Genomic DNA, 15,683 nt, shown 5'->3' on the forward strand with positions numbered 1-15,683 from the left:
GTTTTCCATATTGGTTCTTTGGGCTTTAAAAAGGTTCCTAATATGTGGAGAAAACAGAAATTGTAAATGTACAGTAGGCTGCCTAGCAGGATACTAACAGTTCAGGAAACCCTAAACTTAGCCTGGGTTACTGTATTGAAATAATGAACCCAGTGGTATTTGATAAATCTGTTCTCATCTCTTCATGGTTATTTATTGAGCCTGCAATGTATCTAAAGATATTTTCTGGAACATTCATGTGGATGGTAATTTTTGGAACCACAAATGTTTTCCCTGCAGCACCAGTCTGAAGATCCACTCTGGCACCTTTATTTTTAAGAGTGTTCTTGTTGGATTTTTGCAACAACAGCTGCACATAAGTAGGAGAGCTATTTAATGGCAGGCAGCATCATTAACAGCATCATAGGCCCCTGTGCAAAGCAATGTGCTGGGGTTCCTGTACTACCAGCAAAACAGAAATGTACATAGGCATCAGAAACATCATGGGTCCCCTATGCTCCTGGGGCACCCGGACAGTGCCCATTTTGCCCATTAAGATGCTTTAATAATTTGCTAAGGTGGTGCAAGTTTGATTATATGTTATCTTTTTTTTCCAGTTATCTGCAAATTGGATCAAAGAAGAAAAATTCAATTCAGAACAGTAATATACAGGTATTTCTTTGGAATTTGTTTTATTTATTTTAAAGAGTAGCTCATTCGTGTTACTTATTGTATAGTTTTTTAATAATTTGAACAACATCATTAGTTTCACAGATAGTACAATGTTGACAGGCCTCATGAGAGGAGCTAACGATGATGGATGACAGAGAGGAGGTTAAACAGCGTGTGGACTGGTGTAAGAACAATAACATGACCCTGACAGTCCATAAAATAATGGCACTCACTGTCAACTTTTGGAAAGAAAGAACTGTGCTGTCCATCCACCTCTCTCTGTCAATGGCTCCACTTTGGAGTCAGCCAGGAGCACAATGTTGCTGGAAGTGGAGATAGCAAATGATCTCTCCTGGACCCAACACACCTCCTCCTTAGTCAAGAGAGGACGGATGTGACTTCACTTCGTTTGACGCATGAGGGAAGCTAACCCCACCTCCCACCTTTCCCTCTTTCTGTAGAGGTGGCATGGAGAGTGTACTGAACACCGGCATCTCTGTCTGGTTTGAGGACTGTACTGCCTCAGACCAGGTTTCCCTGTAGGGAGTGGTGAGAGCGGCTGAGAAAATCATAATGGAGTGTTTGCCTGTCTGCCCTCTGGCAAGCTTTACCAAAGTATACTGTGCAGAACTGACAGATTTCATAAAAGTTTTATCCCACAAGCCATTAGACTCTTAAACAATGATTATCTGTTAACCTTCCTCTTATGTTAGCTTTCTGTTACTATCTCTTATGTTAACGGGTCGGTTTTGACCCGTGTCTTTAATCAGCCATATTACCCTCAAAACAATTATTTATCATCCAATTTTTTTCCTTACCTCTTGGTTACTTTGTTACGCTTCCTTGTCCATTAAAAGAATGTTTTTAATATTTTTGCTGTGACCTCATGAGCTTTTACTTTAACAGCATACCTCTCGTTTTCAATTTTAAAAAATGATTAAATGAACCTCAAGAGAATTATTTAAATAAATAAAAGGTTGTTATGTTACCTGACTATTACTGAGGGGTATTAGAACACATCTCTTAATACAGTGCAATATGCGGATTATTTTCTGTTTTTTTATATATTTTTATTTTATTAATTTTCATTGTAATCATTCCATACAAACAGATCCATTTATAACCCAACAAATTTGAAAACAAATCAAACCCCATCCCTGAGAAGGAGAGCTTAGCTAAAGGAAAATTTCTTTAAGCTTTTTAATAAGGCAACATTAGACAAAAGAAGGGGAGAAGTAAATATCTATATAAATAAGAGATGGAGAAGGGAGTTAAATACAATAATAGTTAATTCTCTTATTCTAAAATAATATTGATTAAATCCTGCCAAGTTTTGAAAAAATTTTGTACAGATCCTCTAACTGAAAATTTGATTTTTTCCAATTTCAAATAATATAAAACATCAGTTTCCCACTGACTTATAAGAGGAGAATTAGGATTCTTCCAATTTAACAAAATAAGTCTGCGTGCCAAGAGTGTAGTGAATGCAATCACCGTTTGCTTGTCTTTCTCCAATTCAAGTCCATCTGGAAGGACACCAAACACAGCTGTTAGTGGGTTAGGAGGGATTGTGATACTAAGGCTGTCTGAGAGGCACTTAAAAATTTTTGTCCAAAATGATGTTAGTTTGGTGCAGGCCCAGAACATGTGACCCAGTGAGGCAGGAGCTTGGTTGCAGCGCTCGCAGGTTGGATCCTGGCCTGGAAACATTTTGGACAGTTTTAAGCGAGACAGATGAGCTCGATATATAATTTTTAGTTGAATAATTCTATGCTTTGCGCATATAGAACTCGAGTGAATTCTCTGCTTTGCTACCTTCCACTCCTTTTCTGATATATTGATTAAGAGATCTTCTTCCCAATGTCCTCTTGGATCTTTGAAAGGTAGGGACTCTAATAAGATTTTATATATTGCGGAAATAGTGTTTGTTTCCTCGGAATTGAGCAGTATTTTTTCCAGCATTGTGGAGGGTGCAAGGTGGGGGAAATCGGGCAATTTCTGTTTAACAAAATTTCTAATTTGAAGATAGTAAAAGAAATGTGTAGCTGGGAGGTTAAATTTTGAACGGAATTGTTCAAAAGATGTAAATATGTTGTCTATATAAAGATCTCTGAGCATTTTAATCCCAAAACTTTTCCAGGTATTAAAAACTGGATATACTTGCGAAGGTTGAAAGAGGTGGTTCCCTTGCAAAGGTGCCACTGATAAAAGATTTTCCATCTTAAAATGCTTCCTAATTTGGTTCCATATTCTGAGTGAGTAAAGCACAATTGGGTTATTAGTATATTTGCGATAACTTTCATTTATTGGAGAGCAAAGCAGGGAATATAAAGAAGTACTACACGATTTTACTTCTATTGCGGACCAAGCCTGTGTATGTGCATTTATTTGTGTCCAGGTTTTTATGGCTTGTATGTTTGCTGCCCAGTAATAAAACTGAAAATTAGGTAAAGCCATGCCACCTTCTGCCTGAGGTCTTTGTAGGGTCGCTCTTCGGATACGTGGGTGTTTTGAGTTCCAAATGAATGAGGTTATTATTGAATCTAACTGTTTAAAAAACGATTTATTGATATATATTGAAATGTTTTGAAATAAAAAGAGAAGTTTAGGAAGGATATTCATCTTAACAATGTTAATTCTTCCGGCTAGAGTGAGATGAAGGGTTGACCATCTATGCAAGTCTTGCTTAATTTTTTCCATACAGACGCCAAAATTTTGTTGATAAAGAGCTTTATGTTTACTTGTGATATTTACCCCTAGGTATTTAAACTGATCTGCTATGGTAAAAGGTAGGGTGTCTAATTTAATATTATATGCTTGTGAGTTCACTGGAAAGAGTATACTTTTATTCAGATTAATTCTAAGACCAGATATCTTTTGAAATTCTGTTAGTGCTGTTAAAACAGCAGGGACAGTGTTTTCTGGGTCCGATATATATAAGACCATATCATCTGCATATAGAGAAATTTTCTGTTCCAGTCCTTCTCTGACAATCCCCTTTATCTGATGAGAATTTCGGCAGTGAACCGCCAGTGGTTCAATAGCGATTGCAAACAACAGTGGCGACAAGGGACATCCTTGTCTGGTACCACGTTCTAGTTTAAAGTAGTCTGAGCAAATTTTATTAATACAAACTGAAGCTTCTGGACTGGTATACAGTAGTTTAATCCAAGCACAAATATTCGGGCCAAACCCAAATTTCTCCAATGCAGTGAAAAGGTAATTCCATTCGATCATGTCAAATGCCTTTTCTGCGTCTAATGATAGTAATATCTCTGGGGTGTTTGATTTTGCTGGTGAAAATAACACATTAAACAAGCGTCGGAGATTTGAAGATAGATGTCGGCCTTTAATAAATCCAGTTTGATCTTGTGATATTACCGAGGGCAGCACTTTCTCCATCCTTCTAGCTAGGATTTTTGAGAGTATCTTAACATCATTATTCAGGAGTGAAATTGATCTATATGATGCACATTGTAACAAGTCCTTATTTTGTTTAGGAAAGACGGTGATTAATGCTTGTCGAAATGTTTGAGGTAGTATTTGGTGGTCTTTAGCTTCTGTAAATGTTACCAATAAGAGTGGAGCTAGCTGAGTGGAGAATTTCTTATAAAACTCTACGGGGTAACCATCAGGGCCTGATGATTTCCCGCTTTGTAGTGACTTTATAGCGTCTAGTAATTCTGTTAGCGTTAGAGGTTTATCTAGTTCCTCAGCACTTAAAGCATCTATTTGTGGTATTTGTGAATTATCCAGAAATGCATTAGATTGCGTGTTGTCTTCTTTGGGCTCAGTGGAATATAAAGACTTATAGTAATCTCTAAATGTGTGCATTATTTTATTATGGTCGATGATTTCTTCTCCATTCTTGTTGGTGATTACTGGTATTGCATTGTGAACTTCTTGTTTATGAATTTGTTGAGCTAAAAGCTTATTAGCTTTTTCTCCGTGTTCATAGTAATGCTGTCTAGACTTATAACGTTTTTTAATTTTATTATTCTAATTGTTATTCTTGCTTATTTTTGTTGTCTATTTTTGCAAATAATTGAGCCAGGTGACGCAATATTATTCTGCAGTGCACAGTTTTGAATGACAAATAAAGTTAACCTTGAACTTTGACCCTTGTTTGTGTAACGTAAATGAGTCTGATGTCATTCAAATGAGGTATATTTGAAAAGGAACCGAGAATCTACAACCACAGATATCAAAGTGTATTAGCACATTTTAGAGTTGATTAGTACTATTAGTCAATTTGTTTTACACATTTCTGAATTCAATGTTTTTTTCAGACCAACCTCATGGATGATTCCCAAAGAAGTAAAGACGTAAGTGTATTTCATATCAAAAGATAAAATTGTTTATTGTCCCCTCTGTGAATTCTTCAAATATGAGGTGTCATTGTTACAATATCATATAAAATGTCTGTTTTTATTTTGTACTTGATTACACCTTGCGTCTCCAATTTCCCCTCATATTACAGCATTTATGAGACATCTGCTGTCTCAGTGGCGAGTCCTAAGATGGACAGTTTTGAATCAGGGAAATAAAAGTCTAGGCAAATGAAGACTCACAAGTAAAACAGGAGTTGTTACCAAAAGGGCAGTTGATCCAAACATCAGAAACGAAATGCTATGCAAAATGCAAAGTCCAAAAGTCAAGTTAATAAGTAAAAAAAAAAAAAAAAAGAAACAAGTAACAACACAATCATGGAGCAATCTTACGTCTTTTAGAATTATGTCAATGGCAGGACAGAGTCAAACGTCGCACAATGTCGGTCATGTGACTGAGGGTTGCCATAGTGACAGCAAAACACAACAGCTGCATGAAGTGAGACCACAAAAAGGCGACCAGCTATTTCAAAACTGTAAAAAAAAAACTTAAATATCCAAAGTCATACATTTTCAGAAAATGAATAACTAAAATTTGGTAACACTTTCTGGATATCTATTCAAGTCTAATAAAATTAGGAACTTTGTACTTTTTAAGTACATAAGTTCTAGCCTCACAAGTGATTGTTTTTCTTTATTACCATCTTTTTTATATACTGAACTGTATATTATGGCTTAGATTTACTTTCTAGCCCTAAATGAAGATTATGGGTAATCCTACTGATTACGCCAATTGACCGCTCATTGTGAAAGAGATGCAGGAAATGTTTTGCATTTTTCTTTTGGAAATATATCACTATAGTACCTTGTAGTTGTTTAATTGTGTATAAAATTCTTGCACTAACTGTATGCGGTGGCAGGAGCTTTTTGTGAAATTGAAGCCAGCAGATGTGACTTAGTCAAAAATTTCAAGCAAAGTGTCAAAGCTCAAAAAGTGTAATTGTTAAGCAAGCAGCGCTCAGGACATATTCCATAGTCAGGAAACAATACGGGAAATAAAAATGAACACATAATCAGAGCCAAATCATAAACTGTACTCCAAAAGCAGGGTGAAAATATTCGTAACCAGGAATTCGAAAACAACAAAGAACGACTGTAAAAATCTTTTAGCAGAATCCAATCTTGGATTACCAGGAACACTTCAATTTATACCATTGACTCAGTGCTTTCATACAACGCACTCTTCTGGCTGACCATACCTAGCAGTGACATAGCAGCCATCAACAAAAAAGTTTATGATACAACAGAAAGCAATGGGGACCAGTGCTGTCCAATGGCAAACAATGTGAAAATGTCCGTGGAAAAAAGTAAAGAATTCTTATTTTATTCATGTCACGTAATTCAAATGTCCGTTATCCAGTCATATGCTCAAAACGTGCATAAAGCTTGCATTTTTTGCTAAAATATTATTAATAGTTATTACCAGAACAAATTAGTGCACAACATAAACAGGCATTTCTATACAGGGCTGGCTTTACCATATAGGTGAACTAGTCAGTATTCTAGGATGTTAAACTTTTTGGGGGGCAGCGTCTTGTTAAATAAGGTGCACACAGATGTTGACTTGGAGATGGGGTGGCTTTGGGTGATATTTTGCTCCCAGCCACTGGCGTAGCTAGGGGGGAGCAAGGGGGGACAGTATCCAGGGGGTGCCAAATTGATGTTACGAAACTTCCCCATTGCATTTTGGCAAACAGGAGGGGGCGCGAAATCTTCAGTTGTCCCCGGGCGCTGAAAACCCTAGCTACATCTCTGCTCCCAGCCCCTGATTTTCCCTGGCGCCACCGCCCCTCACGTTCTTTGTGTGACTCATGAGGATCTCAAAGGGGAACCCTCCCGCTCTTTGATATTACAACCATGTATAACTTGCATGAATCTTCAAGAGGGACCCCCACCCCCATCCAGCTATTCATCCCACATTGGTTTGTGAATCATGTGAAACACTAAAGGGGAAGCGATTCTACAATCTAAAATAATAATACCTTCAAGACTCTGTGGTTTGGCTGTGACATTTTTACTTTTGCTTAGGGCAGCAAAAAAGCTAGAGTTGGCCTTTTTCCCATAATACTGTGCTTAAAATCGATGATCTGCCTCTCCCCATCATTCATTGGTCAAGAGTTCTGTTGATTTTCTAGTTAAGACCCTTTGCTTTAATTCTTATGGTGTCATTTTTTTAGACCTACTTTTAAGTCTGATGAAATATCGACCTTGATTATTGATTAACAAACTTTGCGTGACTTTTCACAACATTTCTTCTCCAGATCCTTGTTCATAACAAAATCTGCTTCAAACTTTCTATGGCAGACTATTTTTCATGTAGTTTTATTAATTTAATCATTAATTAATAAATAGGGTGGCACGGTGGTGCTGCTGCCTAGCAGTAAGGAGACCTGGGTTCACTTCCCGGGTCCTCCCTGCGTGGAGTTTGCATAGTTTCCTCCGGGCGCTCCAGTTTCCTCCCACAGTCCAAAGACATGCAGGTTAGGTGCATTGGCGATCTTAAATTGTCCCTAGTGTGTGCTTGGTGTGTGAGTGTGTGTGTGTGTGTGTGTGTGTGTGCGCCCTGCCTGGGATTTGTTCCTGCCTTGCGCCCTGTGTTGGCTGGGATTGGCTCCAGCAGACCCCCGTGACCCTGTTTTAGGATACAGCGGGTTGAAAAATGACTGACTTAATAAATATTTATAATTCAAGTTTTTATTGGTTGTTCTTGTTTTTGGGAGAGTATCTGCAGCTTTGGCCTTCCCTTTTAGAGAATATCATTAAAGAGACTAGTGCTTGAGAAGATGGTAAGTCCAAGAATTATTTAGGAAAAGCTTCTAGTTTTGATCCAGTTTTGTCTACAACTTGGATGTCACTTGTGTCAAGATTTTATATCACCCTGAGCCACAAAATGGCACTCATGAAGGCGTTTTGTAGTTTTCTTGAAAATCATGATGATGGTTTGTTGTTTTTTGATAGTATTGCTAAGGCTTCACCATACCGATGATAAAAATAGTAATAATGTTAATGTTATTTAAAATAGTAGGAGAAGAAGAAGAAGAAAAAGTAAAACAAGGTAAAAAGTTAATGTCACTCTCATGAAGTACTCTACTGCTTCTTTAATGGCACCTGATGGTTCTTTACTTAATTGTGTAGTGCCTTGTAGAACTATTACTTGACAAGGCACCATATCATTCTGCACAAAGTTCTTTGCATATGAAGTTCTTTTTCCTTTGAAAAACATCCTCCTATATAGAAAAAAATGAAATCTTTAATGTAGCACAGGCTACCTTGCAATACATTAACACATTAAGATAACCTGAACTTAGCTGGTGTTTTTGGACACATGCAGTGAGAGGACCCACTGGTATTTTCCAAATCTGTTACCATCTATTTATGGTTATTTACTGTTACGGATCTAAATAAAATAAAGCTTCTCTCTGACACCTTCATGTGGGTGGGTGTTTTGTAATGGCATTACTCTAAAGAACCACTCTGGCACCTTTATTTTAAAGAGTAGAGAGCAGGGGTGGCCATCTCCGATCCTGGAATTTTCATTCTAACCATTTTCTTAATTAGTGACTCGTTTTTGGTACTAATTAGCTTCATTTTATTTATTTGCTATTTAAGACTCAGTCCTTTTAAATCAGGGCTGAGCAACGTCGGCCCTGGAGGGTTGCAGTGGCTTCAGGTTTTTGTTCAAACCCAATTGGGGTGGAGTGGTGGCTCTGAGGCTAAGGATCTGTGCTGGTATCCAGAAGGTTGCTGGTTCAAATCCCTGTCACTGCCAAAAGAGATCCTACTCTGCTGGGCCCTTGAGCAAGACCCTTAACCTGTAATTGCTCCAGGGGTGCTGTACAATGACTGACCCTGTGCTCTGACCCCAAGGGGTATGCGGAAACTAATGAATTCCTAATACAAGAAATTGTATAAGGCGAAATAAAGAACAAAAAAAATTGCTTAATGAGAAATCATTCATTGCTGATGACATACAAATTGATCAGGTGATATTTTTCTGCTTCATTTTAGATGTCTCGCTTGCTAAGATTTTGAACACTAATTGCTTATTTTAGTCTTATAAAGCAGTGCTCATTGTGTTAACTGCTCCTTATTACCAATAAGATGCCAATGACAGCAGAACCAGCAGTTCTCCATTTAGCTTGTCTCCATTTCCACCCGTGTGTATTCATCATTCACTCTTTGGTTTAATTAAATACTCAGAAAGAACCTGAAGAGAAAGTGAAAAACTGAAAATTCAAGTCACTTGGATGATACATGTATCATTAGAAAGGAAAAGAAATCTGTGATTTAAGAATGAACTGACATGGTGGAGTTAGAACAGTAACAAGCCATGGAATTAAATAAGATCTGCTATTGGTAAGGATTGGCTTCTAATTAAGCAACTGGGGTGGAATAAAAATCTGCAGCCATTGTGGCTATCTTGGAGCAGAGCTTGCCACCCTGGCATAGAGTTGTTTGTTGAACTTTGCCACTTTGTAAAAACATCATAAATAATACAGTTTGTATCAGTGACTACTTGTGTATTGATACTGTATTATCTCATATATGGGTTCATCCATACTTGAGGCAGTTATCTTTATTTGTGTGCCGATTTGCAGGTGTGTAGTTTGCTTTAACATTACTCACGTGGAGTGGTGGGGAAATCTTTACATCTGTGTATTACCTCATAGAAAGTTTAGTGCAGAATTCGAAAAATGGTTGGTTGTGACATACCCAAGTCATTGCTATTACAAAGCTGCATTTTCCATGTGGCCAAAACGTTACCAATGCTTTCATTTCATCTGACAGCTTTGTGTAGATGGAGTGATCACACGCCATAAACTTTAACAAGTTCATCGTTGTCCATTCTGTCTTTCCTATGATGTGCGTAATGCTCTCTGCCTGAACGTCATTTTCTAGCGAGTTAGGACTGTTCACGAGCTAGGAAGTTAGGGGTAGTTTACTAAATTAGGAATATTGCTAAAATGCCATCACTTCTACTCCAAAGTGTAGGACCAAATTTGTATCACTATGAGATTTTTGAGCCAGTTAGGATCACTTTTCCTATTCTGAGACATGGGTGATAAATTATTTCACTGCTGAATTATTTGCATTGTTCTTCAGTGTGAACGATCATTGGTTGTCAGCTCTTGCTCATAAAGAGCCCGTCTCTACAACATGTTTTGTCTTAGTTGGGGTGAGTTGCAGACTAGTTAGAGACACACACCACAACTGCCTCCGACTCTATAAGATTATGTAAAAGAAGTCTGTATAGTAATCCCTCCTCCATCGGGGGGGTTGCGTTCCAGACCCCCCCCTTGAAAGGTGAAAATCCGCGAAGTAGAAACCATATGTTTATATGGTTATTTTTATATTGTCATGTTTGGTTCACAGATTTGCACAGAAACACAGGAGGTTGTAGAGAGACAGGAACTTTATTCAAACACTGCAAACAAACATTTGTCTCTTTTTCAAAAGTTTAAACTGTGCTCCATGACAAGACAGAGATGACAGTTCCGTCTCACAATTAAAAGAATGCAAACATATCTTCGTCTTCAAAGGAGTGCGCGTCAGGAGCAGATAATGTCAGAGAGAGAGAGAAAAGCAAACAAATCAATAGGGCTGTTTGGCTTTTAAGTATGTGAAGCACCGCCGGACAAAGCAGCTGCAAGGATGTACAATGTGAAGGTAGTCTTTCAGCATTTTTTAGAGGAGCGTCCGTATTCTCTAAGCCAGTGTGCGAACAGCCCCTCTGCTCACACCCCCTCCGTCAGGAGCAGAGAATGTCAGAGAGAGTGAGAGAGGCCGAGAAAAACAAACAATCAAAAATCCATACGTGCCCTTCGAGCTTTTAAGTATGCGAAGCACTGTGCGGGAAGCATGTCGCTTGACAAAGCAGCTACACAGAAGGGAGCAACGTGAAGGTAATCTTTCAGCATTTTTAGACGAGCGTCCGTGTCGTCTAGGGGTGCGAACAGCCCCCCTGCTCACACCCTCTCCGTCAGGAGCAGAGAATGTCAGAGCAAGAGAGAGAGAAAAGTAAACAATCAAAAATCAATACGTGCTGTTTGATTTTTTAAGTATGCGAAGCACCGTGCAGGAAGCATATCGCTTGACAAAACAGCCACATGTAAGCCCAGCAAGGAAGAGAGCAATGTGAAGGTAATCTTTCAGCGTTTTTTGAGGAGCGGCCGTATCCTCTAGGGGTGCGAACAGCCCCCATGCTCACAATATATTTGAAGAGTTTTATTTAATATGTAATACGCGCTCTGGTTGGGTAGCTTCTCAGCCATCGGCCAATAGCGTCCCTTGTATGAAATCAACTGGGCAAACCAACTGAGGAAGCATGTACCAGAAATTAAAATACCCATTGTCCGCAGAAATCCGCGAACCAGCAAAAAATCTGCGATATATATTTAAAAATGCTTACATATAAAATCTGCGATAGAGTGAAGCCACGAAAGTCGAAGCGCGATATAGCGAGGGATTACTGTAATTGAAAATCATGGGGCGGCACGGTGGCGCAGTGGTAGCGCTGCTGCCTCGCAGTAAGGAGACCTGGGTTCGCTTCCTGGGTCCCCCCTGTGTGGAGTTTGCATGTTCTCCCTGTGTCTGCGTGGGTTTCCTCCGGGTACTCCGGTTTCCTCCCAAAGACATGCAGGTTAGGTGCATTGGCAATCCTAAATTGTGCTTGGTGTGTGCCCTGCCTGGGGTTTGTTTCCTGCCTTGCGCTCCAGCAGACCCCTGTGACCCTGTAGTTAGGATATAGCAGGTTGGATAATGGATGGATGGATGGATGAAAATCATTCAAGAGGTGTTGTAATATAACATGATATACTAGACAAAGAGCCCGTTTCGACAACGTAAGATGAAACGGGCACGAGTGGAATAGTATAATATATAATAAGTATAAGCACCACAAACCTGATATAGGTGTATTGAATGAATGCGTAATTAGACCTTGAGCTGTAGTAGAAATCGCTTTTCAGGCCTCTAGAGCTTTAATCGAAGTCGCCTTTCTCTTTGAATTTTTGCGGCCGAAAATTCACTGCCTCCCGCGATGTTGGGGTTGGATGTTGGTCAAAGTCGCCTTTCTCTTTGAATTTTCGCGGCCGTAGTCGCCTTTCTCTTTGAATTTTCGCGGCCGTAAATCCGCCGCCTACCGCAATGTTGGTCTCGTAAGGTTTTTCGGGCAGCTGCGCAGAAGGCGACTGCGCATTCGGCTTCGGACATGTGCAGAAGGCGATGTGCGCAGACGGCGACATGTGCAGAAGGCGACTGCGCATTCGGCTTCGGACAGACGTGAGTGAGTGAGTGGTTGGGGTTGGATGTCGGTCGAAGTCGCCTTTCTCTTTGAATTTTCGCGGCCGTAGTCGCCTTTCTCTTTAAATTTTCGCGGCCGTAAATCCGCCGCCTGCCGCGATTTCGGTCTCGTAAGGTTTTTCAGGCAGCTGCGCAGAAGGCGACTGCGCATTCCGCTTCAGACATGTGCAGAAGGCGACATGCGCAGAAGGCGACTGCGCATTCGGCTTCGGACAGACATGAGTGAGTGAGGAGACTGGCGAATTATGTATTAAGATACATGTCTGGCGTGTAAAGAACAACTTAAACTAGGTTAGTGTAATTCCATTTTATTTCACATCTTAATTGTTCCTGATTAAATAGATTGAATTTTCATTGTAGCTAATTAGATCTACCTAATTACTATTTATTTATTGAGTATTTTTATTTAATGTGACTTCCACAGCTCAGTCTTTCAATGTGTTACCTACTTTCGCACGCACTCGCTCTTGAAGTTGATTGCTCTGATATCACAAGGCAAGTCGTTGCAGCCATCTTTCTCTTTTATAGTCCAATGCATTAGCCAGTAATATAATGAGTTATCTGAAAAGTAAGCAAATAATCAAATCTGTGCTATTTTTCCATATGACCATCTGACTTTATAGATTGTTGTGTTGCCTGGTTTCTTAGTTGTGTTGGTCTGCTATTTGGGGCTGGCAGTTCACCAGCAGTTCACTTTTCCATTGGGAGGCCTCAGCTTCAGCAGCGTGTGTTGTTAATAACCAATGATTCAAAACCTGATGCTTCTCTATTGTTATCCAGAAGATAGTAACCGAAAGCTTTTTTTAAGACCTTTACGCTACATTCTTTTAGGACAATGGCCCCATGCTAAACTTGAACTGTGTTGCCCCCGGCTCCTCCTGTACATTTAGTCTAATATTATGACATTTGCCTCTCATAAAAGCAGCCATAATTGGAAAGGCTCGCACTTACATTCTTCCTCCTTAGCAACATAATAAATAAACATACCTGGGGGGTGGTAAAAATAGATCACCTGAAGGATGAGTACCTCTGTGTGTTGAGCGTGCACACTCAGGTGTGATATCTGCTTGCTTGACCTTTCCCTACTCCTCAGATGTGACTCAGTGAGAATGAAATTGTAGAGGTGAAGCTAACTTATTGTTATGAAGCAATGAAGGATACCTGAAAACAAAGCCGACGAGAAGCAAAGCCCAGTGTGACATTTTTTTTTATTTAGTTTAAGTCAAGATTAAGTTATTGTTCTGAAAAGGGAAGCTGAGAGATGCAAACTACAATGAAGTGTATTTTTTTAGTAAAGTTATACTTTTGCCTTTAATATTATTTATTCTTATATTTTTTGTATATTCTTTGTCTATTCATTAAACCACAGAGTGGAAATTCCTAGAGGAGCAGCAGTTGGAACAGCTGCCTCATATTTTCTAGGATTAAATTCCAGCCTTGGCACTGCCTGTGTGGAGTTTAGACATCCTTTCCATGTTCTGGTTAACTTTTGCCATTTTAAAGACCTTTGTGTTTGGTAGGTTGAGGCTCCATTAGTGTACAATGCAATGATGGGATCCAAAGGAGCAGAAGAGGCATTGTCTTATTTTATACAGCTGTAGGATCAGACAGACACTCTTAGACGGGGAATCTTACAGTCCAAGAGTGTGACTGAGTTGGCACAGAATGTAGGAGCCAATCACTCCCTTCAGAATGAGATCAGAATCACTTTATTGTTAGTATGTGAAACTTACCAGAATTGAGGTTGGTTAGGTACAAAACATGGAATATAAGACATTACCAACTCCAGACAACACAATTTCACTGACCCTGTGCAAGCCCCTATACAAATTGGTACACAATATAGAAGTCAATCACTCCCTTCCTAGCTATATCTGGGTTTTCTATGCTTTTCTGGTGATGTTTAAGGATAAGGTACCACTGTTTACCACTGTCAGTCTAGATGGGGCTGTGCAGCTCAGTGCCTGATCTAACCACTTCCAGATATATATTTTTCCCAGGTTGTCTTCTATTTGTGAGATCTAAGGCATCTGTGTTCCATATTTCTTATAATTACATTGTTCGTATTGTATTTTCGGCTGAACGCTCATAGGTCATCAGCTCTTGCACATCATAGCCTCCACCTACGACTTAAGACAAAATCAAACCTATTTGATCAAAACTGTTTCGAATTCGTCAGGGCGAGTTATGGACTACTTTGACTAAGTCACTACTTATGTAAGACTATATGACTGCTGGCCATGGGCTATGTTCCTTCTAAGTTGGGCAGTACTTTTGAACTACTGTGTAACTGTTATCACACCATTCATACTTCATGAGGTATCTTGTCATTTGTGTGTTGGTGCTACACAGAAGTTCAAAGGAGATCACACTCCCTCCCCATGAATTGAATAAATTGGCTCTAAATGGTAAGTAGGTTGTGTGAGTGTGGCTCCATTAGTGTGTAATCCAATGTTGAGATTCATAGATAGATAGATAGATAGATAGATAAGAACAGAAGATCTTTCAGGAGACATTGTCTTATTTTATACAGCTGTAGGATCAGCTAGACAATCTTAGATGGGGGAATCTGTCAATTACAAGTCTTACAGTCTAAGAGTGTGACTGAGTTGGCACACAATATAGGAGTTAGTCACTCTCTTCAGAATCAGAATCAGAATCACTTTATTGCTAGCATGTGAAACATACCAGAATTGACTTTGGCTAGGTGCAAAACATGGAACACAAGACATTACCAACTTGACACAACACAATTTCAACCCACCATTAACTTGACCCTATGCAAGCCCCTATACAAATTGGTACACAATATAGCAGTCAATCACTCCCTTCCTAGCTATATCTGGGTTTTCTAAGCTTTTCTGGTGATGTTTAAAAATAAGGTACCGCTGTCTACCACTGTCAGTCTTGATAGGGCTGTGCAGCTCAGTGCCTGATCTAACCACTTCCAGATGTATATTTTTCCCAGGTTGTCTTCTATTTGTGAGATCTAAGGCACCTATGTTCCATATTTCTTACGTTGTATAATTACATTGTGCACATTGTATTTTTGGCTGAATGCTCATTGGTCGTCAGCTGTCACACATCATAGCCTGCACCTATGACTTAAGACAAAATCAAACCTGTTTCATCAAAACTGTTTGAATTCATCAGGGCAAGTTGTAGACAACTTTGACTGAGTTGCTAGCTATGTAAGACTATACGACTGCTGGCCATGGGTTATGTTCCTTCTATGCTGTGCAGCACTTTTGAACTACTGTGTAACTGTTATCACACCATTCATACTTAATGAGGTATCTTGTCATTTGTGTGTTGGTGCTACACAGAAGTTCAAAGGAGATC

General features: G+C 39.3%; 1 protein-coding gene across 9 annotated transcripts in view; it reads left to right on the top strand.

The window, feature by feature from the left end:
* Positions 1-15,683, top strand: part of LOC114663782 (doublecortin domain-containing protein 2-like) — a 346,685-nt gene that overhangs the window by 208,180 nt on the left and 122,822 nt on the right. For 2 of the 9 annotated variants that reach the window (XM_051935740.1, XM_051935735.1), the window contains exons 2-3: positions 597-651; positions 4,941-4,976. The exons of 6 other annotated variants lie outside the window; for them this stretch is intronic. In XM_051935740.1, coding sequence (XP_051791700.1) covers positions 597-651; positions 4,941-4,976 — 91 coding nt within the window. The remainder of the gene's footprint in view (positions 1-596; positions 652-4,940; positions 4,977-15,683) is intronic. One more of the 9 variants, XM_051935736.1, reaches the window with a different exon arrangement.

Source organism: Erpetoichthys calabaricus, chromosome 13, assembly GCF_900747795.2.
Source record: "Erpetoichthys calabaricus chromosome 13, fErpCal1.3, whole genome shotgun sequence".
Lineage (NCBI taxonomy): Eukaryota > Metazoa > Chordata > Cladistia > Polypteriformes > Polypteridae > Erpetoichthys > Erpetoichthys calabaricus.